Source organism: Scyliorhinus canicula, chromosome 10, assembly GCF_902713615.1.
Source record: "Scyliorhinus canicula chromosome 10, sScyCan1.1, whole genome shotgun sequence".
NCBI lineage: Eukaryota > Metazoa > Chordata > Chondrichthyes > Carcharhiniformes > Scyliorhinidae > Scyliorhinus > Scyliorhinus canicula.
The window spans coordinates 103,477,224-103,503,634 of record NC_052155.1 but is presented as its reverse complement, the minus strand read 5'-3'; the positions used below and the strand labels follow the sequence as shown (position 1 = coordinate 103,503,634).

Genomic DNA, 26,411 nt, shown 5'->3' with positions numbered 1-26,411 from the left:
CGGAAAACGCATTTCTCCTTCTTGTAAGTGAGGTTAAGGGTTTGGGCGGTTTGGAGAAATCTCTGGAGATTGGCACCATGGTCCTGTTGATCATGGCCGCAGAAGGTGACGTTGTCCAAGTACGGAAATGTGGCCCGCAACCCGTACTGGTCCACCATTCGGTCCATGGTTCTTTGCAAGACCGAGTTCTCGTTTGTGACATCAAAGGGGACCCGGAGGAAGTGGAAGAGGCCTCAAAGGCCATGTAGTGGCGATCTTCCGGGCGGATTGGAAGCTGGTGGTACGCAGACTTCAGATCTACCGTGGAGAACACCCGGTAGTGTGCGATCTGGTTAACCATGTCTGTGATCCGGGGAAGGGGGTACGCATCAAGATGCGTATACCGGTTTATGGTTTGGCTGTAATCTACAACCATCCGGTTCTTTTCCCCAGTCCTGATACCACCACCTGAGCTCTCCAAAGGCTAATGCTGGCCTCGATGATCCCCTCCCGTAAGAGTCTGGACCAAGGACCTGATGAAAGACCTGTCCTGGATGATGTACCTCCTGCTTCTGGTGGTGACTGGCTTACAGTCGGCGGTGAGATTTGCGAAGAGCGGGGGAGGGTCGACTTTCAGTGTCGCAAGGCTACATATGGTGAGTGGGGGTAGGGGCCCGCCGAATTTCAGGGTTAGGCTCTTGAGGTTACGCTGGAAGTCCAGTCCCAATAGGAGAGGAGCGCAGAGGTCTGGGAGCACATATAGTTTAAAATTGGCGTACTCGGCACCCTGTATAGTAGTGCAACCTTCAGACCTGCACCGAGTGCACCGAGACGAGGGAGATGGTTTGATGCGCCGGGAAGATTGGGAGTGAGCAGCGTCTTACCATGTCTGGATGAATAAAGCTCTCCATGCTCCCGGAGCTGAACAGACAAGGTGTTTTGTGTCCATTTAGCCGGACGGTTATCATGGAGCTCTGGAGGTGTTTGGGTCGTGACTGGTCCAGGGTGACCGCGCTGAGTTGCGGGTAGCCGACGTGGTCGGAGGTGCTGGGGTGGTCCCAAGATGGCTGCCCTCGTCGGCCGCACGTGTCGGGCAGCGTTGCAGATGGTAGCTAAGATGGCGGCCCCCGTCGGTCGCACATGTCGGGCGGCGAGGACGATGGCGTCTAAGATGACGGCCCCCACGAGTCGCACATGGCGGGCTGCGTGAGCGAGGATGACCAAGATGGCGGCCTCCATGAGTCGCATATGTTGTGCGGGCTTGGAGATGGCTGCCCCACGGACAGCACAAGGCTGATGACGTGTCCGGGGGTGGTGCCGGCAGGCAAGCTGCTACACTGCGGGATCTGCGGGCCTGTGAGTCTGAGGGTCGAGCCTGCGATTTTGAGGGTTTGGACCTGGCCAGGCAAACCTTAGCAAAATGTCCTTTTTTCCGTAGCCGCTGCAGTTCGTATTCCGGTTCGGGCAGCGCTGCCTGGGGTGCTGATGCTGGTCGCAGAAATAGCAGGGTAGCCCCCCGTGTTGGGCGGGCAGCTGCGCAGCACAGGCCTGGGGTACTCTTTGGTCGGGGGTCCACGAGGGGGGGTCGCGTGATCAGACGGGAACGCGTTGAGGCTTTGGAACGCCACATCTAGGGAGGAGGCTAGCTTTACCGTCTCTTTCAGGTCCAAGGCACCCTACTCGAGTAGGCGCTGTCTCACGTAGTTGGACCTGACTCCAGCCACGTAGGCGTCTCGGACTGCGAGGTCCATATGTTGAGTGGCCGTAACGGCCTGGTAGTTACAACTTCGTGCAAGGACTTTTGAGATCGCGTAGGTACTCCTCCAGTGATTCCTCGGGGCGTTGGCTGCGAGTAGTGAGGAGATGCCACGCCTAAACCTCATTCACAGTCTTATGTATAGGTGCTTCAGCATCGCAAAAGCGTCTGCATAAGTGGAGGCTTCCTCGAGTTGTACAGAGATTCGATGGCTCACCCGGGCGTGGAAGAGGCTCAGCTTCTGATCGGCGGAGATGGAAGGCAAGGAGGAGGTGGCGAGGTAGGCCTCGAAACAGCGGAGCCAGTGCAAAAAAATCCCTTTGGCCTCCGCGGCCTGTGGGTCGGGTTCCAGTTGGTCAGGTTTGAGGGCAGATTCCATAGTGGTGTTGTAGTCGATTAAATTGACGCGACCATCAATTCACGCAAAACAGAGTGTAGATGTAAACTATGGTTTTAATCGACTGGAACTGTGCCTACCTGCGACTGCTCTGCTAGTGAGAGCCGCCTACAGGGCAGCTGCTCTTTATACCTCCCCTCAAGGGGCGGAGCTAGGGGCGGAGCCCACAAGGGTACCAACATGATACATCACCGTTAATGCCATAATGAAATGAAAATGAAATGAAAATCGCTTATTGTCACGAGTAGGCTTCAATTAAGTTACTGTGAAAAGCCCCTAGTCGCCACATTCCGGTGCCTGTTCGGGGAGGCTGGTACGGGAATTGAACCGTGCTGCTGGCCTGCCTTGGTCTGCTTTAAAAGCCAGCGATTTAGCCCAGTGTGCTAAACCAGCTTACAGTGGTCCACAGGTGGAGCCCTCATGGGCAACAGTGTGGTACAGTTACATATATGGTGAATGGTTACAGCAATACGTTCACTTCACAAACAAACTAGACTCATTGTGCCTCAACAAAACTGGCCTAACGAGTTGCAGTCCCTCCCCCTACTCCACTTCCATTCACCAGCTACTCCTGCCTGCTGGCCAGGTAACCCCCACCCAGGGGCCCCATCCAAAAAGCCAACAAAGACATTAGCCTAATTCCTCCTAGCCTACCCTACTCCTCTTCCCCTAGCAGTACCCTATTAAACACCCCTTTTACAACCCCAATATCCAAGAAAAAGTAAGAAACATTAATACATTGTAATAAAACATCATCAACCCGCCCAACCCATCTCTCACAAACAAGTTCCCATCAGCCCTCCTCAAACCCAGGGTTTCCCTCTAATGAAGGCCTCTTCCAGATCCAACGTACAAAGAAATTGGGAGGATTCTTCATTAGGCGGCGCCAAAATGTGGAAAGGCGATTGGGCGGACAATCAGTTCTGACGCCGAAATCAAGGCAGGTGCCGATTTGATGCCAAGTTGCAATGCCCCAGCACTCCCACAGCGACGTCAATGCCCCAGCACTCCCACAGCGGCGTCAATGCCCCAGCATTCCCACAGCGACGTCAATGCCCCAGAACTCCCACAGCGACGTCAATGCCCCAGCACTCCCACAGCGGCGTCAATGCCCCAGCACTCCCACAGCGGCGTCAATGCCCCAGCACTCCCACAGCGACGTCAATGCCCCAGCACTCCCACAGCGGCGTCAATGCCCCAGCACTCCCACAGCGGCGTCAATGCCCCAGCACTCCCACAGTGATGTCAATGCCCCAGCACTCCCACAGCGACGTCAATGCCCCAGCACTCCCACAGCGACGTCAATGCCCCAGCACTCCCACAGCGGCGTCAATGCCCCAGCACTCCCACAGCGGCGTCAATGCCCCAGCACTCCCACAGCGGCGTCAATGCCCCAGCACTCCCACAGCGGCGTCAATGCCCCAGCACTCCCACAGCGACGTCAATGCCCCAGCACTCCCACAGCGACGTCAATGCCCCAGCACTCCCACAGCGACGTCAATGCCCCAGCACTCCCACAGCGACGTCAATGCCCCAGCACTCCCACAGCGACGTCAATGCCCCAGCACTCCCACAGCGACGTCAATGCCCCAGCACTCCCACAGCGGCGTCAATGCCCCAGCACTCCCACAGCGGCGTCAATGCCCCAGCACTCCCACAGCGACGTCAATGCCCCAGCACTCCCACAGCGGCGTCAATGCCCCAGCACTCCCACAGCGGCGTCAATGCCCCAGCACTCCCACAGCGACGTCAATGCCCCAGCACTCCCACAGCGACGTCAATGCCCCAGCACTCCCACAGCGACGTCAATGCCCCAGCACTCCCACAGCGGCGTCAATGCCCCAGCACTCCCACAGCGGCGTCAATGCCCCAGCACTCCCACAGCGGCGTCAATGCCCCAGCACTCCCACAGCGGCGTCAATGCCCCAGCACTCCCACAGCGACGTCAATGCCCCAGCACTCCCACAGCAGCGTCAATGCCCCAGCACTCCCACAGCGACGTCAATGCCCCAGCACTCCCACAGCGGCGTCAATGCCCCAGCACTCCCACAGCGACGTCAATGCCCCAGCACTCCCACAGCGACGTCAATGCCCCAGCACTCCCACAGCGACGTCAATGCGTTCTGGAACGCATGTACAGTAGACACCGTTTGCATATCATTAGCGGGCCCGATTCTGTATTCTCTGGGCCTTCCTCAATTTCCCGCCCCCGATAGGCCGTGTTCCTGACAGTGTGGTTCACTTGTGCTTTTAAAAATTGTGAAACGGGCGTGGCGGCCTTTGAGGGAAAGAGAGAGGGTATAGAAGGTGTCCAACATTGCCATAGTTTGCTGACAGTTGTGCCGCTGGCCCCGTGGGCTTCTGCCGGGGCTGGGGGGAGAAGAGGGAGGTGGCCAGGAGATGGGCTGTGGAGTCGGGTGGGCGGGCATGGAACACCATTGCCGCAGCCGGCAGGGCAGCCATGCAGCTGCGCAAACCTCTAACAGCCCACTTTGAACTTAGTACCACAGGCCATATAGGTGTCCCCCCGAGGCACCACCCTGAATGCCCTCTTGCCCCAGCCGACCCATCAGCTGTATGGGCACACTCCAGCACAATCAGTGCCATCTTGTTGACTGGGATGAGTGTGTGTGGGGATTGTAATGTGTATGTGCGGCTGCAGCTTGTTCGCCTCCCGAGTGTTGATCACAGACCCGGCGAATCCCGCACCGCTTTTCATTGGAATAGATTGTGTTCCACGCAGCACTGGTGCTAGCCCACAACGGTAGCAGAATCGGTCCAGGTGTGGCGCCAGTTTTTCTGTCGTAAAAGTCCACGTATTCTGCATTAACGTCAACACTTAGCCTCAGAAAGGAGAATCCCGCCCCACATCTTTCGAGTCCATCGTTACTCTCAGCCGCACTAGATACACCACTCGAACCGCACTCCTTTGCTGCAGAACACCACCTTCACCTTATTGAAAGCCGTATGCCGCTTTGCCAGCTCCGTCCCCATGTCCTGGTAGATCCGCACTATGTGCCCTTCCCAGTCAATGTTTCAGCTCTTCTTTGTCCACTCCAGCACCCACTCCTTCCTCTGGAAACTATGAAAGCGGATAATCACCGCCCACGGTGACTCATTCAGCTGTGGCTTCTGTCTGAATGCCCGATGGACTGTATGCAACTTCGGAGGGGCGAACACCTCTTCCCCTCCCACCAGCCAGAAACCATATTTGAGAAGTACTCAAATGGCCTCAAGCCCTCCATTCCTTCTGGCAGCCCCACCATCCTGAGATTAAATCACCTCGACCTGTTGCCCAGATCTTCCACTTTTGCGCTCAGGCCCTTGTTACTCTCCACCATGAGTAGTAAGTCCGCTCCCAACAAGGAAAAATGCTCTGGGTGCTGCGACATGGCCTCCTCAATGCCCTTCAATGTCTCGCCTTGCTCTTCCATAGCCTTCAATGTCTTACCCAGCTGCTCTCAGACCAGGCCCAATGCCTCTTATAATGGCTTTAAAGGATTCCTTCATTTTTACCTTGTTGCTCAAACTGCCTGTCCATATGCTTTCCAAATTTGACCAGTTCCTGCGCCATCACCACAGCTAGCGAGTCCACTGTAATGGGTGCAGCCGCCTCCGCCATCTTCTCCCCTTCAGATTCCTTCATCGGACTACCAATCTGAGTTTTCTTCCCAGCAGGCTTTCTCGTCAAATCTTTTAACATAACTCCGTCGAGTAAATGTTCCCTAGATCAGCCAATAAGGTTTGGACACAAAATTTCCCCCCCCTCAAATGGGCAAAAGGGCAAAAATCAAAGATCCTTGCGGGAGCTACGCTTCAAAGAATCATAAAATTAACAGTGCAGAAGGAGGCCATTCGGCCCATCGAGTCTGCACCGGCCCTTGGAAAGAGCACCCTACTCAAGCCCACACCCGCAACCCAGTCAATTCAACTAACCTTTTTGGACACTAAGGGCAATTTATCACGACCAATCCATCAAACCTCCACATCTTTGGACTATGGGAGGAAACCAGAGCACTGGAAGGAAACCCACGCATACACGGGGAGAACGTGCAGACTGCTCAGATAGTGACCCAAGTCAGGAATGAAACCTGGAGCCCTGGAGTTGTGGAGCAACAGTGCTAACCACTGTGCTATTGTGCCAACTTATTTCATGCGACTTGCTCTCACATGCTGTCAGCAGAAGTCCAGTTAAACAATTCTTAACAAAGAAGGGAACATTTTAACTTTTACCTTCTCTATCTCCAATTAATCAAAGCCCATTACAAGTCAAAAGATACTTGTAAATAAAGTTAGCACGCACTGGCATACTTGCTGCACTCTTTGTAGAGAGTTGCTTTCAGCAATTGAGAGGCCCTTTTCAACACAAGTTGTAAGTCCTTCAGACTAAAAGCTAAATTTCTTGCTGGCACCTCCCTTAAATTACATCATTTCTATCTCATTAACTGTTTTATGGCCATCTTAATCAGGCTAAATACAACCCCTCAATTATCTAAATAGTTGCACGGTAGCATTGTGGTTTGCACAATTGCTTCACAGCTCCAGGGTCCCAGGTTCAATTTCCTGCTTGGGTCACTGTCTGTGCGGCGTCTGCACATTCTCCCTATGTGTACGTGGGTTTCCTCTGGGTGCTCCGGTTTCCTCCCACAGTCCAAAGATGTGTAGGTTATGTGGATTGGCCATGCTAAATTGCCCTTAGTGTCCAAAATTGCCCTTAATGTTGGGTGGGGTTACTGGGTTATGGGGATAGGGTGGAGGTGTGGGCTTGGGTAGGGTGCTTTTTCCAAGAACCGGTGCAGACCCGATGGGCCGAATGGCCTCCTTCTGCAATGTAAATTTTATAAACCCCAGGGAACCTTTTCGCTGTAAAAAAAGTCAATTAGCCAGATATAGGTAGACAATTAAATGGTTATCATTGTATATATATATATAGAATAACAATTTCTACATTCATCACACAGCCCTGTTATTTACAATTCAGTGAGCCACTGCAAATTTGTTTTCCACCTATGCAAATATTACTGTGATGGTGCTCCTCCCACCATATAGGCCAGCATAATTGTATATTGTCTTTATTTCTTCTGTATGTCTGTTTTGGGACGAAGGGAGGATTGTGCAAATATTGGTTTCTAAGTATTGGGACAATATAAGCATTAAAAGCCTGGGTCATGGTATGTTTGACTGCAGTGATCATGTTTTTAAAAACTATTTTGTTTTGCAAAGCCCTGGGAATGTCTAGGAAACAGCAGGTGCATTCGAGTAGAGGAATGTGGTTTGACTGGGGAAGTCCCTGCAGAGTAAATATGCTCTTGCAGCTTGGAGGGATGAGATCATTGCTGAGTGGAGCCCACAAATGCAGAGAGGGAGGGAGTTTTGGGGCAGCTTTGGGAGAGAGAGAGGAGCTGAATTCTGAGCAACCTGACCCTGAGTCCACAATTCTCTCAAAGTAGAATAGGGGGTTATACATAGTAAAATGATAACATGTAGAGCAGAACAGTCTTGACTGGGGACTGGCAAAAAGCTGAAACACGCCAGGTGAACCATATTTTGAAAACATTAAACCATAAGGGCCTGTTCTGTGCTGTTCTATGGACTGAAGGGGTTCTAACAGGAGCCAAAACTATTTCAGAAAGCAAGTACTAGGGGCTGGTTTAGCACACTGGGCTAAATCGCTGGCTTTGAAAGCAGACCAAGGCAGGCCAGCAGCACGGTTCAATTCCCATACCAGCCTCCCCGAATAGGCACCGGAATGTGGCGACTAGGGGCTTTTCACAGTAACTTCATTGAAGCCTACTTGTGATAATAAGCGATTTTCATTTTCATTTTTCATTTCATTTCATTACTACTCTATGCCATGCTAATTTTAAGATAGATTGAGAGCTATATGTTTCTTTCCTTGTTGTTTAATGGGAAATTTTGTAGTAGAGTTAAGGGGTATTTGTAAGCTGTTCTTTCCAGGTGTGAAGTTAAAAAGTTTAATAGTGTATTCATAATAAAGTTTTGTTTTAGAAATACCAAAGCCCTATTCTTTCATACAATCACTCTTGGAGCGAATCGTTCTTTCCACACAGTTGTATAAATAAACTAAAATATTGGGGTTTTGGGCCACTATCCTAGCCATTGTTGGGGTCTAGACTGGGATACTAATAAAATTAGGGGCTTGTCCGGGATCTTAAGTATAATCCCTTGTTTGGTTTGGTGTTATTGAACTTAAAGATAGTGAGTGTGTGTGGAATGATTGCATTCTTTCAGGTTTTGAAATTTAAATAGGGAGTCACTGGAGATGGCTCTTTCAGTTGCAAACGTTTTCCTGGGGATGGAAACGATTACTTGTGATGGTTTGCAAAGGGAGATTAAAGGAAAACGTTTTGGTTTGGTGGAGAAGCTGCAATTATCCTTGTCAAAAAGAGCGAGGAAGACAGAGATAATACAAGCCATAGCTCAATATTTAAATTTGCCGGAAACACAGGTAGAATCATTACAATTAACTAGAATTCAATTAAAATTAAACAATTAGAAATACAGGAAATAAATAAACAGTAAGAAATAGAACTGAATAAATTGGAAATGAAGGAAAACAAGAGACTGGCAATGGCAGGAAAAAAGATAAAGGAAAGATTTGCAATGGCAGAAGCAAAGGAAAATGAGAAGGCTTTTGAAAAGGAAATGGAAAGGAGGAAACTTGAAGTAGAAGTGTAAAAGTTAGCAAAAGAAGAAAGGGATTTGGAAAGAGAGAGAATTTGAACTTTGGAAACTGACATTGAAAGGAGAACATCAACTTCATAGGTTGGAGTTAAAGGCAGAAGCTGAAGAAGGTCTGGAGGAAGAAGAAATATTTCAAGGACAAAAGCTTAGAAGGAATATATTTAAATATATTCAAGCATTGTCAAGATTTGATGAGAAAAATGTGGAAGCCTATTTCATCTCATTTGAGAAAGTGCCTAATTGTTGAATTGGCCAAAGACCATGTGGATAGTGTTGGATCACACAAAGTTGGTCGGTAGAGCGATTGAAGTGTTTGTATTACTATCAGAGGAGGTATCTAGGGGTTATGATGAGATGAGGAAAACAATATTAAGTGCATATGAACTTGTGCCAGAAGCCGACAGACAAAAGTTTAAAAATCTAAGGTAAGAACCAGGTCAAACATATGCAGAATTCAAAAGAATTAACATGATAATTTTGATAGTGGATAAGAGCATTACAAATAAAGCAAATGTATGACACTCTTAAGGAAATAATTATTTTGGAGGAATTTAATGATTCACTTCCCTCAGTTAGGAGACGCATATGGAAGAGCAGAGAGTTAAAATTGGTAAACAGGCTGCAGAAATGACCAATGATTTTGAATTGGTACATAAAGCAAAGTTTGGTTTTCAACATCAATTTCAATCTGTGAAGGACAGAAACTGCCTCATAACTCACTAATTCTAGGTATCAGTCTAGTAAACCTCCTCTGAACTGCCTCCCATGTATTTATATTATTCCTTAAATAAGGAGACCAAAACTGTACACCGTATTTGAGGTGCGGTCTCACCAATGCCCTGTATAACTGAACTATAACATCCTGACTTTTATATTCAATTCCTCTCATAATAAACAAAAGCATTACATTAACCTTCTTGATTAAATGTTATGTATGCATTCTAACATTTTGTGACTCTTGCAGAAGAACACCTCAATCCCTCTGTAACTTGGAATTCTGCAGTTGTTCTCCATTTAAATAATACTCTGCTTTTTTATTCTTCCTGTCAAAGTGAACAACTTCACATTTTCCCACATGATATTCCATCTGTCAGATTTTTGCCCACTCAACCTATCTGTATCCATTTGCAAACACATTTGTCTTCTTCACAACATACTTTCCTATCTATCTGCATTGTCTTCAAATTTAGCTCCCATGCCTTCACTCCCCTAAACTAAGGCATTGATGTAAATTGTAAAAATTTGTGGTCCCAGCTTCAAAAGCGGGACGTTACTCATCACATCCTGCCAATCAAACTTCAAGAGGTGTCTTTAACTGTTCCTAGCTCCTTGACACAAGTTAGCACATCAGCTTAAGAAAGAGTAACAGTCTGTGATTTCACATCAATTCACGGGCATCTCGATATACTACTGAGATTGGAGCTTGTGTTTTCTCAGAGGGAAGGGTGGAATATATGACTGGAGGGGTATGGGGAACTGGAAAGAATGTGCAAGTTGGCTCATGAGCAGGGTTCTATTTCTGGTTTTGGGGAAAGATCCAGGACAGGTTCTCGACTCGTAACTGCAGAAGCAACTGCACTTTGCCTTTATATTTTGCCTCCCAGCTCATATATTTTGAGAGGGCTGCCACTATCTTTTGGTCATTCGAATACTCTCTGAAAGATCCTCTTGCCATGTGTAACTCCGATTTCAACTGAACAAGTTTTTGCTCTATCTTCAGATCAAGGGACTGAAGTTGCATATTGGAGTTTTGTTGTAAAGTTAGCTCGGCCTGTTCTTTCAAAAGCTCTTTCAATTCAAGGATTTCTCCATCTATATATCGGAGTACTTGGCTCTGATTCTGGATGGTCTTGGCTTCCTGTAGTTCAAAAAGATGTCCACTGTGCACCAGAAGGTGTCAGCCTATCACTGGTTTCCACAAACTACTTGCAATTCTATCATTAATTGACATTTCTGTTTCAAGCAGCGAGCATTTAATGTTTAGAACTCTTTACTGAGCCAGAATGATATCGTTGCAGGGTCCATGAATATCCTGGCTTTACCTTAGACACCAGAGATATAACCAGCAGGCAACGATTCAGACACCAAATTAGCAAATAATATCCAAGTTTATTGAGCACAAGCAAAGCCTAGAAGTTCCCCTCCAAGTCATCCACCATCCTGACTTGGACATTTGTCACTATTCCTTTACCATTGGCGGGTCAAAATCCTGGAACTTCCTTCCTAACAGTACATTGGATGTACCTACACTACATGGACTGCAGCGGTTCAAGAAGATAGCTCACCTTCACCTTCTCGAAGGCAATTAGTGATGACCAATAAATGCTGGCCTAGTCAGTGTCACCCTCTTCAAGGATGCAGGGAAGAAAAAGAAAAAATAGAGGGGGGAGTGTTTGAATGTACACACATCCTGGGGTCACACCAAAACAGAATGTGTAGAGTTAAGAAAAAGGAAGAGAAATATTATAATTCCTGGTGGACATTAAGATCACAAAAATGAAGAAAAAAGATGGGGAAATGTGCAAACAGTTCAGAGAGACATGTAAGAACATCAGGGCTATTATTGGTAAGTATAACTATCCAGTGAGAGGTTGGAATAAGGATAATTTACTGCTATTTTATCACTGATGTTAGTGTTTGTTTTCCAGGACGTTGGGACCCAAAGCATTTTTCAGCCTATGAAGTATTTCGCGTCAGTCTCATTACATCAGAGCTAATTGTGAAGGAGGTGAAAACCCAGTTAAATGGTGTGAAGGTTATCTTTGATCTTTGTGGTTGGCGATTTTCTCATGTCTTGAATATCAGTCCAACAATTGCCAAACGAATTTCTGCTGTGCTGGTAGTAAGTTTTTTACTTTTCATTCAACTTCGAATTCAAAATCTGCTTAAACAACAATAGTCTCAATTTCCACTGCTGTTTACCTAATGCTGCCACTGCCTACTGGCTGAGTCAATTGTCCTACGCCTGCAACACCATGCATCCCATCACAGTATGCCCACATCCTGGACCCAATTCTTTAGTCAAACCATACCCCAAAACTTTTTCTATTACTGTTGTAAAATGATATCCTCGTTTCATTTGTTCTTGACATTGCTACCACATTCCCAGCGCCTGAAACTTCACAATGTCGGTACCCCGCTCCCCACAACCCAGCAGCTGGTTCTGCTGTGAGATTGACTGAACTCCACTGGCAGATTCCCCAGATCCTTTCCTGGTGACTAGATTTATTTCTGAAGCTTACATAGATACATAAAACATACAGTGCAGAAGGAGGCCATTCGGCTCATTGAGTCTGCACTGACCCACTTAAGCCCTCACTTCCACCTTATCCCCATAACCCAATAACCCATCCTAACCATTTTTTTAGACACTAAGGGCAATTTAGCATGGCCTAACCCGCACGTCTTTGGACTGTGGGAAGAAACCGGAGCACCCGGAGGAAACCCACACAGACACGGGGAGAACATGCAGACTCTGCACAGACAGGGACCCAGCGGGGAATCGAACCTGGGACCCTGGCGCTGTGAAGCCACAGTGCTAGCCATGTGTGCTACCGTGCTGCCCAAATGCTTTACAATGTTTACTGTTTAGAATCAAGTCATTGTATGTAGAAAACTTTCCATGTATTCACATTAACCAGTGATAAGACACACATATACCTCGCTGGCTTCAGTAACAATAATCAAATGAGGAAAGTTTATCAACTCCGCTCCCCCACCCCACCCAGAAATGGAGCCAACAAAAACTTGACCATTTTTTCTGATGTTATGTTCAGTGGAGAGAGGCAAACTAAACTCCTTTATGTTGTTGCCATCTGTCTGTAGGCAGAGGTAAAGTAACTCACAGGAAACACTCTCTCAGAATAAATCAGAAGTACTATTTATTCATTGATTCAAACCCAAAGTTGGTCATTGCAGCAAGCACACAAGAAGGCGATGGGAAAGAAAAATGTTGTACAACTAGGAATAACATAAAACAAAAAATAAGCAAAGATATTAATTCACTTGAATGTCACAGTCCAGTGAGAGTTCCTTCACATAAGAATAAAAGTTCAGATGGGTTTGGCTAACTGAAAGCAGGAGTTGCCAAATAACTTCAAAGTTGGTGAACGTGCAGCAAGGTGAGGTTGGTGTACAGAGACTTGGTCTGCTCTACAGGCGATGGTAGGAATCTTTCAGAGAACCAGGCTTTGAGGAAGTTTCACATGAGGCAGGCTTTGTTGAAGCTTGGAGTCCTGGTTTGGTGTTGGCAGGCTGAATGTTAACAATAGACTGCCTTAGGAGTTCAAGAATATAACAATAAAGACCATTGATAGTTTACGGTTAACAATCAGTTTCCATGTCCCTGGTCAAAATCCATTGTTTGTCTGAGGAGAAGATGGTGGCTATTAGTGTATTTGTGAGTATAACAAGTTTCAGTGGATCGCTCTTTGTTATAAATCCAGATTGGGAATCAGATTGCCTGTTGTTCCCTGGTTTCATTGATTGTAATGGATCCACTTAATGATAGGTGTGAGATTCCATAAGGATGAGGGTTGAGCTTTGTCCTGTAATTACTGTTGGACGTTTCCAGAACTTTAGCCAACTGTCAAATCATGTGACCTATGGAAGCCATGTTTTTGTCGAGCAAAGTCCATTTTTAAATAAGCAGAAAGTAAGGATTGATTTAAACAATTTATTATATTTTTCATGTCTTATAGATATGAGGCAGTAATAAATCCAGAATGTAATTCTGAAACTGAAACAATCAAATTGCTCAAAATGTTATCTGAAATACATGGCATCTGATTATTTTCCCTTTTCCATAAATTCAAACCTCCAAAGTGCAAAATGAAGTTTTTAAACATTATACTTATTTCATAACACTATTAAACCCAAACATAAAATGTTATTTTAATTATTATGAATCAGGTATTTGCTGCAATGCCATTTACCACATCGTATCTACACTTGCTCTCCAAATAAGCATTTCACTTGGTGCCAATCCTCCGCCGTTTTATACTATAAGTCTACACAGTACAAGTTAACTCTGCACATTTTCCCTTTTGAATGCCTCAATTGAACCTCCTCCACCGCACTGTCAGGCAGTGCATTCCAATCACTGTGTGAAAAATCTTTTCTCATATCACTTCTTTGTTTCTTTTGTCAATTACTTTAAATCTGTGCCCTCTTGTACCTGATCCTTTCATGAGTGGGGACAGTTCCTCCCTATTGACTCAGTCCAGGTCCTTATGATTTTGAATACACCTATCATATCTCCTTCTCAGCCTTCTCTACTCCAAGGAATGATGTGGAGATGCCTGCGTTGGATTGGGGTGAGCACAGTAAGAAGTCTGACAACACTAGGTTAAAGTCCAACAGGTTTGGTTCGAATTACTAGCTTTCAGAACACTGCTCCTTCCTCAGGTGAATGAAGAGGTGGGTTCCAGTAACATACACATAGACAAAGTCAAAGATGCAAGACGATACTTTGAATGCGAGACTTTGCAGGTAATTAGGTCTATAGGCCCAGAGGTAGTAACTGGAGAGAGGGATAATCACAGGTTAAAGAGGTGTGAATTGTCTCAAGCCAGCCATTGGTAGGATTTTGCAAGCCCGACCAGATGATGGGGGGGGGGGGGGGGGGGGGGGGGGTGAATGTAATGCAACATGAATCCAAGATCCCAGTTGAGGCTCTACTCGTGTGCGGAACTAGGCTATAAGTTTCTGCTTGGTGATTCTGCATTGTCCTGAAGGCCACCTTGGAGAACGCTTACCCGAGGATCAGAGGCTGAATGCTGAAGTGTTCCGCGACTGGAAGGGAACATTCCTGCCTGGCGATTGTCACGCGATGTCCATTCATCTGTTGATCCATTGTCGCAGCGTCTGCATGGTCTCACCAATGTACCACGCTACAGGACATCCTCTCCTGCGTGGTACATTGGAGATATACCATCTCCAATGGTATGAGATAGACAAAATTGGCCGAGTTACACGAGTATGTACCACGTACCTGGTGGGTGGTGTTCTCACGTGTAATGGTCATACCCATGTCGATGATATGGCACGTCTTGCAGAGATTGCCATGGCTAGGTTGTGTGGTGTGGTGGTTGCTGTTCTGAATGCTGGGTAGTTTGCTGCAAACAATGGTTTGTTTGAGGTTGCGCGGTTGTTTGAAGGCAAGTAGTGGGGGTGTGGGGATGACCTTGGGCAAGATGTACGTCTTCATCGATGATGTGTTGAAGGCTGCGCAGAAGATGTCGTAGTTTCTCCGCTCCGAGGAAGTACTGGATGACAAAGGGTACTCTGTTGGTTGTGTCCCGTGTTTGTCTTCTGAGGAGGTCGGTGCGGTTTTTTGCTGTGGCGCATTGGAACTGTCGATTGATGAGTCGAGCGGCATATCCTGTTCGTGAGAGGGTATTTTTCAGTGTCTGTAGATGTCTGTTACGCTCCTCCTCGTCTGAGCAGATACTGTGCATACGGAGGGCTTGTCCATAAGGAATGGCTTCTTTAATGTGTTTAGGGTGGAAGCTGGAGAAGTGGAGGATCATGAGGTTATCCATGGGCTTGCGGTAAAGCAAAGTGCTGAGGTGACCATCCTTGATGGAGATGAGTGTGTCCAAGAATGCAACCGATTCTGGAGAGTAGTCCATGGTGAGTCTGATGGTGGGATCAAACTTATTGATACTATCGTGTAGTCGTTTCAGTGATTTTTCACCGTGAGTCCAAACAAAAAAATGTCATCAATGTATCTGGTGTATAACGTCGGTTGAAGGTCCTGTGCGGCGAGGAGGTCTTGTTCAAACTTGTGCATGAAGTGGTTGGCATATTGAGGTGCGAATGTGGTCCCCATGGCTGTTCCGTGTGTCTGGATGAAGAACTTGTTGTCGAAGGTGAAGACATTGTGATCCTGAATGAAGTGGATGAGTTGCAGAATTGCGTCTGGAGATTGGCAGTTGTCGGTGTTGAGTACTGAGGCTGTTGCAGCAATGCCGTCATCATGGGGATGCTGGTGTAGAGTGCCGAGACGTCTATTGTGACGAGGAATGTTCCTGGTTCAACTGGCCCATGGGTACTGAGTTTCTGCAATAAGTCCGTCGTATCACAACAGAAACTGGGCGTTCCTTGTACGATGAGTTTCAAGATGCCCTCGATGTAGCTAGAGAGGTTCTCACACAGTGTCCCATTACCTGATGCAATAGGATGGCCTGGTGTGTTGGCCTTGTGTATTTCCAGGAGGCAGTAGAGATCTCCAATGCGGGAGTATGTGGGATGAGAGCATGTAGGGTGCTCTGAAGGTCTGGATCCAAGGTCTTCTTACTGTACTCCAAGGAAGGCAGTCCTAGTTTCTCCAATTTATCTTCATAACCGCAGATCCTTTACCCTCGTTCCTGGAACCATTCTTGCGAATCTTTTCTGCACTCTCACCAATGCCTTCACATCCTTCCTGAAGTTCCACACCCAGAATTGGATGCAATACTCCAGCTTGTACAAGTTCAAAATAACCTCATGGCTCTTCTAATCTGTACCCTATTAATAATGCCTAGGATTTGTATGCTTTATTGACTGCCCTCTCTGCCTGTTCTGTCACAGTCAATGACTTATGCACATATACTTGCAGGTCCCTCTGTTCCTGCACCTCCTATGGAATTGAACTTTGTTTTATATTGTCTCCACCGTGTTCTTCCTACAAAAATGAATCACCTCACATTTCTCCACATTGAACTTCATCTGCCATCTGTCCGCCTATTCCACTGACTTGCCTATGTCCCTTTGAAGATCTAGATTATCCTCCTCGCAGTTCACAATGCTTCCAAGTTTCATATCATCCGCAAATTTTGAAATTCTATCCTGTACGCCAAGGAAGTCATTAATTTTTTAACATGAAATGCTAGGGCCCAAACACTGAACCCTGGGGAATACCTTGACAAACCATCCTCCATCCTGAAAACATCCAAATACATAAATGTTACACTCTTTCAATGCTGCATATCAAAAACAAAGGATAGCACTTGATCTGTTTTCATAGAGCTAGCCCTCTTGTCAGCTGAAGGGAGTCACCAACTATACCACTTCTGTCGAGAACCCCTGGACTCTGTTATGCAGAATTTCTTATTATAATGTAATTTTCATTACATTTCGATAAAGCTGGAGGATATGAAAAACTTATTTGCCACAATTTAATTTTTAAAACATCATCAAGTACTTATTTTTTTTACTTCTTTGAGAGATTGACTTCAAAACCTGTGCTTTCTTTCATTTTTTGAAGATCTCAATATATATCAATATAACTCAATCCCGCCCCCGCTTTGTCCTGAATTCACCGCCCCCCGAGATTCGGTGGGGGCGGGAATCGTGCCGCACTGGTCGGCGGGCCCCCGCGGCGATTCTCCAGCCCGCGATGGGCCGAAGTCCCGTCGCTGACTGGCCTCTCCGACCGGCGTGGATTAAACCACCAAACGGACCAGCGGGATTGGCGGCGCGGGCGGGCTCCGGGGTCCTGGGGGGGGGGCCGCAGGGTGATCTGACCACAGGGGGGTGCCCCCACGGTGGCTTGGCCCACAATCTGTGCCCACTGATCGGCGGGCGGGCCTGTGCCGTGGGGGCACTCTTTTTCTTCTGCCTCCGCCATGGCCTTCACCATGGCGGAGGTGGAAGAGACCCCCTCCCCTGCGCATGCGCCGGTATAACGTCAGCAGCCGCTGATGCTCCGGCGCATGCGCGGACTTACGCCGGCCGGTGAAGTCCGTTCAGCCCTGGCTGGCGTGGCGCCAAAGGCCGTTCATGCCAGCCAGCAGAGTGGGAACCACTGCGGCGGGGCCTTGCCCCTCAATGTGAGGGCTTGGCCCCTAAAGGTGCGGAGAATTCCGCAACTTTGGGGCGGCCCGACGCCGGAGTGGTTCACGCCACTCCGACACGCCGGCACCCCCCGCCCCGCCGGGTAGGGGAGAATCCCAGCCCTGATTCCCAATGGAGGGTGATAACAAAATGAAGGACTGAATTCTCCAGCCATTGGGATTCTCTTTTCCTGCTGGCAGCACAACCCTGCCCAGGGCTTCCCGGCCGGATGGGGTGGCTTCAATGGGAAATCCCATTGACAAACAGCAGGTCGATGCACCACCGATAAACACATGGCCGAGGGACCATGAAACTGCAGTAAGAGAAAATAATTAGTGTATAATAGATGACATATGATATCCCTTAAGAATATGTTCCTGTCATATATAAAAACTACAGCATTAAAATAAAATATCTAAAATGTATGAAAGGTAATATGAATAATATATGGAATATATAACAAAACCAAACTATCATTAAGTGCATCAACTTTCATTAAATAAAATTTGAAATGAGAAGCTTTAATAACTTGAACCAAGGAGACCATAAAACCATGGGAGATGTTTTGCTTGAAGTGTATTTTCCACTTTGAAAACCAAACAAGAATTGAAATGTAATACAGTAAGACCTGCCTGATGTTGATCACTTAGCGTTGTTTCACTTTAATATTGTTAATTAAGTACTAACAATAGCTGTGAATTTCTTGCCCCACCCTTGGTAGGAATCATCACAGGCAGGAGCGGGATGGCAAATTTGGTCTTTGGTCGGGATTTTCCGGGGATCTGAAAATCCTGACGAATATATATGTTTGAAATAGCCAGTTTGATGTTGTTTGCCACAATCATCATCTTCTTTGGCCTGTCTGCTCATATGACCTTTACCCCAGCATTTCCATCCTTGCCCTCAGTCTCCCTCCCATCATCTTCTTTGGCCTGCATGCTCATATGTTCTTTACCCCAGCATTTCCATCCTCGTCCTCATAACCCCCTTCTTCCTCCCCTCCTGTATTTGACTACTGACCCTCGTTCCAGGCCTCATCTCCTTGACTTGCTTTCTCCCCTATTTTCTTACCTCATTTCCCATGGTTTGTTCTTCAATTGCTCCCTTCTGCTGGCTCGCTTCTTTTCTGAACTCATGCCTGGCCTCCATTAGATGGCAGAGTTTGGTCAGTGTAAGGAGTCCTGAGATTCAGCTGCTCTCTGCATGGCCAACTTCTGCTGCTGGATTCTATGAATCCTGTTAAGAATCCTGTAGGAAAGTACAAGCTCTATACCAGTGTACCTATAAGAAATAGAAAAGACTAATCTTAATTGACAAATTAAATTGAATTCAGACACAGGTCCTATCAATAAAAGGTTAGTTTGTTAATAGGCTGGACTGGAAATTGCTTTGTACCCTCCTGGATTTGGGTTTAGTGGACAAGATGAACTTGGAGAATGCATGAATGAACATAGGAGAGTTACTAGAGAAATGTACAATGTCAGGGCTGGAACCAGAAAGCATGATACAGGATATTATTAGCTTTAGTCTGGTCACTAATTTCTAAACAAAGTTGATTTGTTAAAAGAAAACAGTGTGTTATGGTTGTGTAAAATGAGAATTATGATCCCAGACCAAACCTCACCAGTTGCTAAGTCATCAGACAGAAACCCAAATATTTAATTTAATTTGTAAGACTGTGAGGAAAGGATACTCCACTCTAGAAGTAATTGATTCCATGCACAAATAGGGATATAGTATATTGAAACAAATTTAATTGCGAACTTTAACATCATAAAGAACATAGCTTACAATTACAAGTTAAACAATGCTTAGCAATAAAATGAAACACTAATTTCGAACTGCTAATTTTTATCTCCACTCAAGCAATACCCACCTAAGATCAAAAGCCAGTTTTAAATGCAGCTAGAAAACTTAGGGGGCGGGATTCTCACATCCCGCGGCAGAGTATCCATGCCATCGTAAACACCATCGCATTTTACGACGGCGTGAAGTGGCCGCTCCCAGGACTAATTCTGGTCCATGCAGGGGATCCCAGCACTAACTGGGTGCTGCGAGATCCGTGCATGCGTAGTGGCGCCGGCGCCAAGGCTTCCTTCAACACGCCAGCCCCGATGCACCATGGCGCAGGACTACAGGGACCGGCGCGTAGGAAATGAGACCCCAGCCAGAGAGATCGGCTCGCCGATCGGTGGGCCCTGATCGCGAGCCAGGCCGCATGGCAGCCCCCCCCCCAGTTTCTTCACTGGGGGGGGGGCTTCCGATGGGCTCTGGCCCGTGATCGGGCCCGCCAACCTCTCCAGCCCCGGCCCTATTTTGTTACGCAACCGGCCCCTGAACCCCCACGCCATGTTGCGTCGGGGCTGGCGCGTTGCGGAAGTTCCCCGCGCATGCGCTGGTTGGTGTGGCGCACAGTTGGCGCCAGGAAGGGAGGTTGGAGTGGCGTGAACCGCTCCAGCGCTGTGCTGGCCCGAATCGGTAGTGCCCGCGCCCGTTTCGTGCCGTCATGAAACGCCACGGCCTTCACACGGCGCAGACACTCTGCCTCCATTTCGGAGAATCCCGCCCATGGTCTCCATTTTTTTATGCTTTAATAGCACCTTTGTAGCCAATGTGTCTGCTTGGTGTGTAAACCAGGTTTTTAAAAAACATGTCTGCAGCAGTTACGCACTAACCCATGCTTTTAAACCTTACTGCACCAAATAAATACAATAACATATATCTGAAATTCCTACATTTCTGACAATACCTTTAGAAGGTAGCAATTTATTAAAATGTAGATAGGCGCCGACATGAAATATATTGAGAACCATTTCCTGTCTTCTTAGGATTCCTTTCCACTGAAGGTCCGAGGTATCCACATGATCAATGAGCCTGTACTTTTTGATTCCGTCTTTGCCATAATTAAGCCATTCCTGTCAGAAAAAATCAAAGAGCGCGTGAGTAACCCTTCACATTTCATTTTTATTACAACTGCAGTGAAAATAATGCTTGTACATCAGTTGAAACAGAAACTCACCAGCCAACTTTGATGGAAACACATTTAAACTAAACTGGAGCTGACTTGGGAAAGTTGTTGCTGGCAGAGTGGTGTGATTATTCCACATCACAGGATGAATACAGAGATGATTACTGTTTCATTCTCCACCACTGTTATCTAGACGAACAAAAAGTAACAGAATTACAACATAATAGTGAGAACCAGTCAAGAGCGACATATTATCTTGATTCAGTGGTTAGATTTCAAGCACAAAACTGTTGACTATATACAGAAAAAATGATACTTTTTTAAAACTGGCAAGAGAGGAATTGAAGAGCATGCATCTTACATTGACTATGTTGTACCCATTTCAGATTCACATGCATGGAAGAAATTACCAGCACAGCCTTTTCAAGTATTTTCCAGCTCAGATTCTTCCCCCTGAATACGGTGGCCAAGGACCTGCTTATGAGGAGCTCTCTGAGGAATGGACCAACTTTGTGCAACAGTCTGAGAAAGAATTGCTTGAACTTTCACTTGTTACTTGATACATTGTGGCACCGTGTCTGCTGTCTAAAGAACACCACATTCATTGTGATACATCAGCGGAACATAACTGCTGAACTTGACTATGTTCAATGGAGCAAGCAGGTGTCGAGTTATGCACTGTGACATAGTATAAATAGAAATTCCTTTTAAAAGATAGCAAATTTGAACAAAATGTAGAGTTTAATTGATATTACAGATTACTGTAGATTAAGAGTATTTTACTATGGCTGGAATTCAGGACAGCACGGTGGCACAGTGGTTAGCATTGCTGCCTACAGCGCTGAGGACCCGGGTTCGAATCCGGCCCTGGGTCACTGTCCGTTTGGAGTTTGCACATTCTCCCCGTGTCTGCGTGGGTTTCACCCCCACAACCCAAAGATGTGCAGGGTAGGTGGATTGGCCATGCTAAATTGCCCCTTAATTGGAAAAATATTTGGGTGCTCTAAATTTTTTTTAAAACAATGGCTGGAATTCTCCAGCTGTTCGCTGGCAGCAGGATTCTCTGGTCCCGCTGGGAGCGCACACCCACCAGTGGTTTTCCCAGCGGCATGGGGTGGCTTCAATGGAAATCCCATTGACAAGCGGTGAGAACAGAGACTCCTGCCACCAGTCAACAGTGCGCTGCCTCCCAACGCTGAGAAATCCACGGCTGGGAGGCGTGTTTTGGTTTCTAACTGAATTGTCTTAAATTTTAATGGTTAAAACTTTAAGAACTGTGTTCCAACTAATTTGTTCACTCAGTTTTAATAGTTATAATGGTTGAAATGGAAGCCTTTAATAATGCGTAGAAAGCATATTGAAAGCCTGTTGTAATATGCAGATTTCCTTTGGAATTTTAATTGCCTTACACAGTATTTAAAGTAGCCAGAGGCAACAGATTTTTTGTAAAGAAAATACAAAATTCATGAATTATATGCAATGAAAAATAGTAAATTCTACAAGGCCTGTTCATTGGGATCACTGATCAAATCTGACGTTAAAAGTGCTTGTTTTTTTTTTAAATATGAGGCGCTATACTGGGATCAGCACATAATGGCAACATTGAGCAATCCTCAGATCTGTGCTCTAGTTTTCTATGCTGGCTACATCGCCTTGAAAAATGTGCTCTAAAATATCGGACACCATAAAGCAATGTGCTTAAAGAGGGAAAAAAGATTTCCAGTGGTGGCCATGGAGTGAGTGGTTGCACCTTTGGTGGCTCCCATTTGAGGTGGTATTTCTTGGTCCTTTCCCACACCATTTCGGGGGTGTTTGCTGATGTGAGGTGCATGAGCACTGAGGAATTGCAGTACTCCATCGGTGGGGCCAGTTTATGGCTTACCAGAACAGGAGCATAACGAGCAGGAGCACTACGAGTAAGAGGCAGCCGCTTGAGCGAGGTGCGACACACGAAAAAATGGCGGAGGGTGCTGAGCGTCGTTGCCCGCCCAGTGGTCTACCAAACAGCTTGTGGACGTTTTGATTGCGAAGTTCCAGCAGCAGCGGAGGGAGGCCTCAGAAGACCTGGTGGAGCTACTTAGAGCGACTATAGAGAGAGTGGAGCAGAGGCTGGAAGTGCAGGGTCTGGCACTCCAGAAGGTGGAGAAGTCGGTGGGAGAGCATGAGGACCACTTGGTCTCACTGGAAGCGGAGATGGTGCTCATGGCCGAGAATCATAAGAGGTTGAGGGAGAAGGTGGAGGACCTCAAGACCGTTCCAGAGTGCAGAATCTCCAGATCCTGGGACTGCCTGAGTGGATGGGGGGAAACACAGGCCACAAAATATGTTGGAGAAGTTGGTGGGGGAGAGAGTCTTTGACCGTCCCCTCCGAGGTGGATCGAGCATGCACGGTGTTGAGGAGGAAGGTGAAGGTGGGGGAGCCACCGAGGGCGATGGTGGTGCAACCACATTGTTTTCTTGATAAGGAGAACATACTGAGGTGGATGAAGCAAACAAAGCAAACTAAAAAGTGCACCTGGGAAGGAAACGTGCTGAGGATTAACCTGGACTTGGAAAGGGAGCTGGCCAAGCGGCAGGCCGGTTATAATCGGATCAAGGCTGCCCTCTACAATGAAGGGGTGCAGTTTGGGGTGTTTTATCCTTCTCGTCTATGGGTCTCACACCAGAATCAAGAGTTTTATTTTGATACGCCGGAGGAGATGAATTAATTTATGAGAGACCATGGACTGGGAGGTGTGTGAAGACATCGAACTTTGCAGATGTTAAAGTGGGGAATATAGGTTTACACGACAGGTGAATTGTTGTATTTAATAAAAATGGGTGTGGAGCAAGTGAGTTGTGCTTTTTTAAAATTTTGGTGTTACTAGTTTTGGGGATTTGCGGGTGAAGTGCAGTTGTGGGGTAAGGGGGGTAAACGGAATACTTGAGTGAGGGCCAGCATGCTAGCAGGTTGGCTAGTTCACGGGAGAGAAGTGAGTGGTCGACCTATCGAGGGAATGGGGGAGGAGTGGCTGGGTTTTATTTGTCTTTGTACATGGGGGGGTGTGAGGGGGGTGGGAAGGGATGCTGACGTGGGTGGTGTTGAGGTGACAGAGTCGGTTAAGAGCAAATGGCGTCGGACATCCTGGTGAGGGCCTGAGGGTGAGCGGAAAGTTAGAGGGTGATGCCTGTGGAGCTAATGAATGTATATGCCCCAAATTGGGATGATGTAGATTTCTTGAGGCGGGTTTTAGGGACGATTTCAGTCTTGGACATACATCAGCTGATTATGGGGGAGATTTTAATATGGTTCTGGACCCGTCATGCCCTAGGCCCCTGAAGGTTTTGGCTATGGCAAGAGAGTTGTTCGGATTTATAGAGCCTATGGGGGGAGGCGGACCCTTGGGGTTTGAGAGGCCGAGGGCGAAGGAGTTTTTGTATTTCTTGCATGTGCACTGGGTATACTCCTCGATTGATTTCTTTGTGTTAGACAAGGCGCTGTTGGTGGGGGTGGTGGGATTGGAGTATTTGGTGACATGCCGCTCTGGGTAGATTTGCGAGTGTTGCAGGGGGAGGCTCAGTGACCGCAGTGGAGGTTGGATGTGGTTTACTGGTGGACAAGTAGTCTGTGAGAGGCTGAGGGTAGCCATTCAAAATGATGTGGAGTCGAATGATACGCGGGAGGTTACTGCCTTCACACTGTGGGAGGCGATGAAAGCGATGGTAACGAGGGCTGGTGTCTACTGGAAAGGTGGTGGGACAACTGCGTAGAGCCAGAGGGCCGGTGATCTGAGTACGGGAGTGATGTGACCATCAATTCACACGACACGTGGTTGGAAGTGAACAGTGGTTTTAGTAGTCTTTCAACAGAGCCTGCCTGTGACGAGATGAACTGGCAGCAGGCTCACGACTGCCAAGCGTTATACTTCCGGTTAGTGGGAGGAGCCATGGGCGGAGCCAAGGGTGGAGCCCAGTACAAACTCCTCATCTCCCCCTATGGGCAGAGCCGCGCAACTGCTCGTATACCGAGCTTACGTAGACACAGTACATCATATATATTAACAGTGTGAATTACACGGACTGTGATTCACCACAGGGATGCTTGCACATCAGTTGAGGAAGCAGGTGGCGGCGAGAGAGTTTGGAAGGGTGAGGAAAGAGAGGGGCACGGTAGAATTGGAACTGGAGGGGGGTGAATGGGGTTTTCGAGGCCTTTTATCAGAGGTTGTATAAATCGGAATCCCCGGTGGGGGATGAAGGGATGAGGTAGTTTTTGGACGAGTTAACGTTCCCGAGGGTCGAGGAGGCGAAGGTGTGGGGATTGGGTGTCCCTATTGGGCTGAGTAAGGCGATGGATTGCGGGAGGGCAATTCAGGTGGGAAGGCTCCGGAGCCGGATGGGTTCCCAGCTGAGATTTATAAGAAGCTCATCCCATCAGAGTCGACTTTTAGTTCAAATTGAATTACCAGCAGCTTAGCTGCCAGACCAACACTTCCTGTTCCACAGGAAGCTCCATTCTCGCCGAACCATTTCAGAACGTCGTCACTTTGGCACGTTTGGGGCAGAATCAAGGGGCCTGCAGCCCACACAACAATTGACGTGTGGTTGATGGTGAGGAGGGTTGCTGCAGAATGCAGTGGGCAGAAAAATAGCAAATGGAATTCAGCTCAGAGAAGAGTGAAGTGATGCATTTGGGGAGGTCAGATAAGGTCAAGGAATATACAATTAATGGGAGAATATTATAAGGGCAGCACAGTAGCACAAGTGATTAGCACTGTGGCTTCACAGCGCCAGGGTCCCAGGATCAATTCCCCGCTGGGTCAATGTCTGTGCGGAGTCTGCACATTCTCCCCGTGTTTAGCTCACCAGGCTAAATCGCTGGCTTTTAAAGCAGACCAAGCAGGCCAGCAGCACGGTTCGATTCCCGTACCAGCCTCCCCGGACAGGCGCCGGAATGTGGCGACTAGGGGCTTTTCACAGTAACTTCATTGAAGCCTACTCATGACAATAAGCAATTTTCATTTTTCATTTCATGTCTGCGTGGGCTTCCTCCGGGTGCTCCAGTTTCCTCCCACAGTCCAAAGATGTGCAGGTTAGGTGGATTGGCCATGATAAATTGCCCTTAGTGACCAAAAAAGGTTAGGAGGGGTTACTGGGTTAGGGGGATAGGGTGGAAGTGAGGGCTTAAGTGGGTTGGTGCAGACTCGATGGGCCAAATGACCTCCTTCTGCACTGTATGTTCTATGAACTTGTGTTGGATCCGGGGCACCTGCTAGCTGAGATGTACAATGAGTCAATCGTGAGAGGGGAGATCCACGCCCCCCCCCCCTCCCCCCCCCTCCCCCTCCCCCCCCCCAAACTCCCCACCATCACCTCCCATGCTGTCGCCGGCTTCAATAGCGCTCATTTTAAAGAAGGACAAAGACCCAGAGTAGTGCAGATAGTACCACCCGATTTCGCTATCGAATGTAAATACAGAGTTGTTGGCGAAGATGCTGGCATTGCGGGTAGAGGAGTGTGTGCCAGGCGTGGGCAGCACGGTAGCATAGTGGTTAGCACAATTGTTTCACAGCTCCAGGGTCCCAGGTTCAATTCCCGGCTTGGGTCACTGTCTGTGCGGAGTCTGCACATTCTCCCCATGTATGCGTGGGTTTCCTCCACAGTCCAAATGTGTGCAGGTTAGGTGGATTGGCCGTGCTAAATTGCCCTTGGTGTCCAAAATTGCCCTTAGTATTGGATGGGGTTACTGGGTTATGGGGATAGGGTGGAGGTATGGGCTTGGGTAGGGTGCTCTTTCCAAGAGCCGGTGC

At 47.5% G+C, this 26,411-nt stretch overlaps 1 protein-coding gene and 1 long non-coding RNA gene across 2 annotated transcripts in view; one reads left to right on the top strand and one right to left on the bottom strand.

The window, feature by feature from the left end:
• Window positions 1-22,152, top strand: part of ttpa (tocopherol (alpha) transfer protein) — a 57,117-nt gene extending 34,965 nt beyond the window's left edge. Inside the window, exons 3-5 of the mRNA XM_038809474.1 lie at window positions 11,486-11,679; window positions 20,483-20,593; window positions 21,009-22,152. Of these exons, the coding sequence (XP_038665402.1) occupies window positions 11,486-11,679; window positions 20,483-20,593; window positions 21,009-21,182 (479 nt within the window). The 3' untranslated portion in view covers window positions 21,183-22,152. The remainder of the gene's footprint in view (window positions 1-11,485; window positions 11,680-20,482; window positions 20,594-21,008) is intronic.
• Window positions 12,836-20,537, bottom strand: LOC119972567. Its single transcript, XR_005462080.1, has 3 exons — window positions 20,404-20,537; window positions 18,726-18,935; window positions 12,836-13,113 (listed from the first exon to the last, which is right to left on the bottom strand). It is a non-coding gene; the product is annotated as an uncharacterized LOC119972567 (long non-coding RNA).
• Window positions 22,153-26,411: the final 4,259 nt, after the last annotated feature.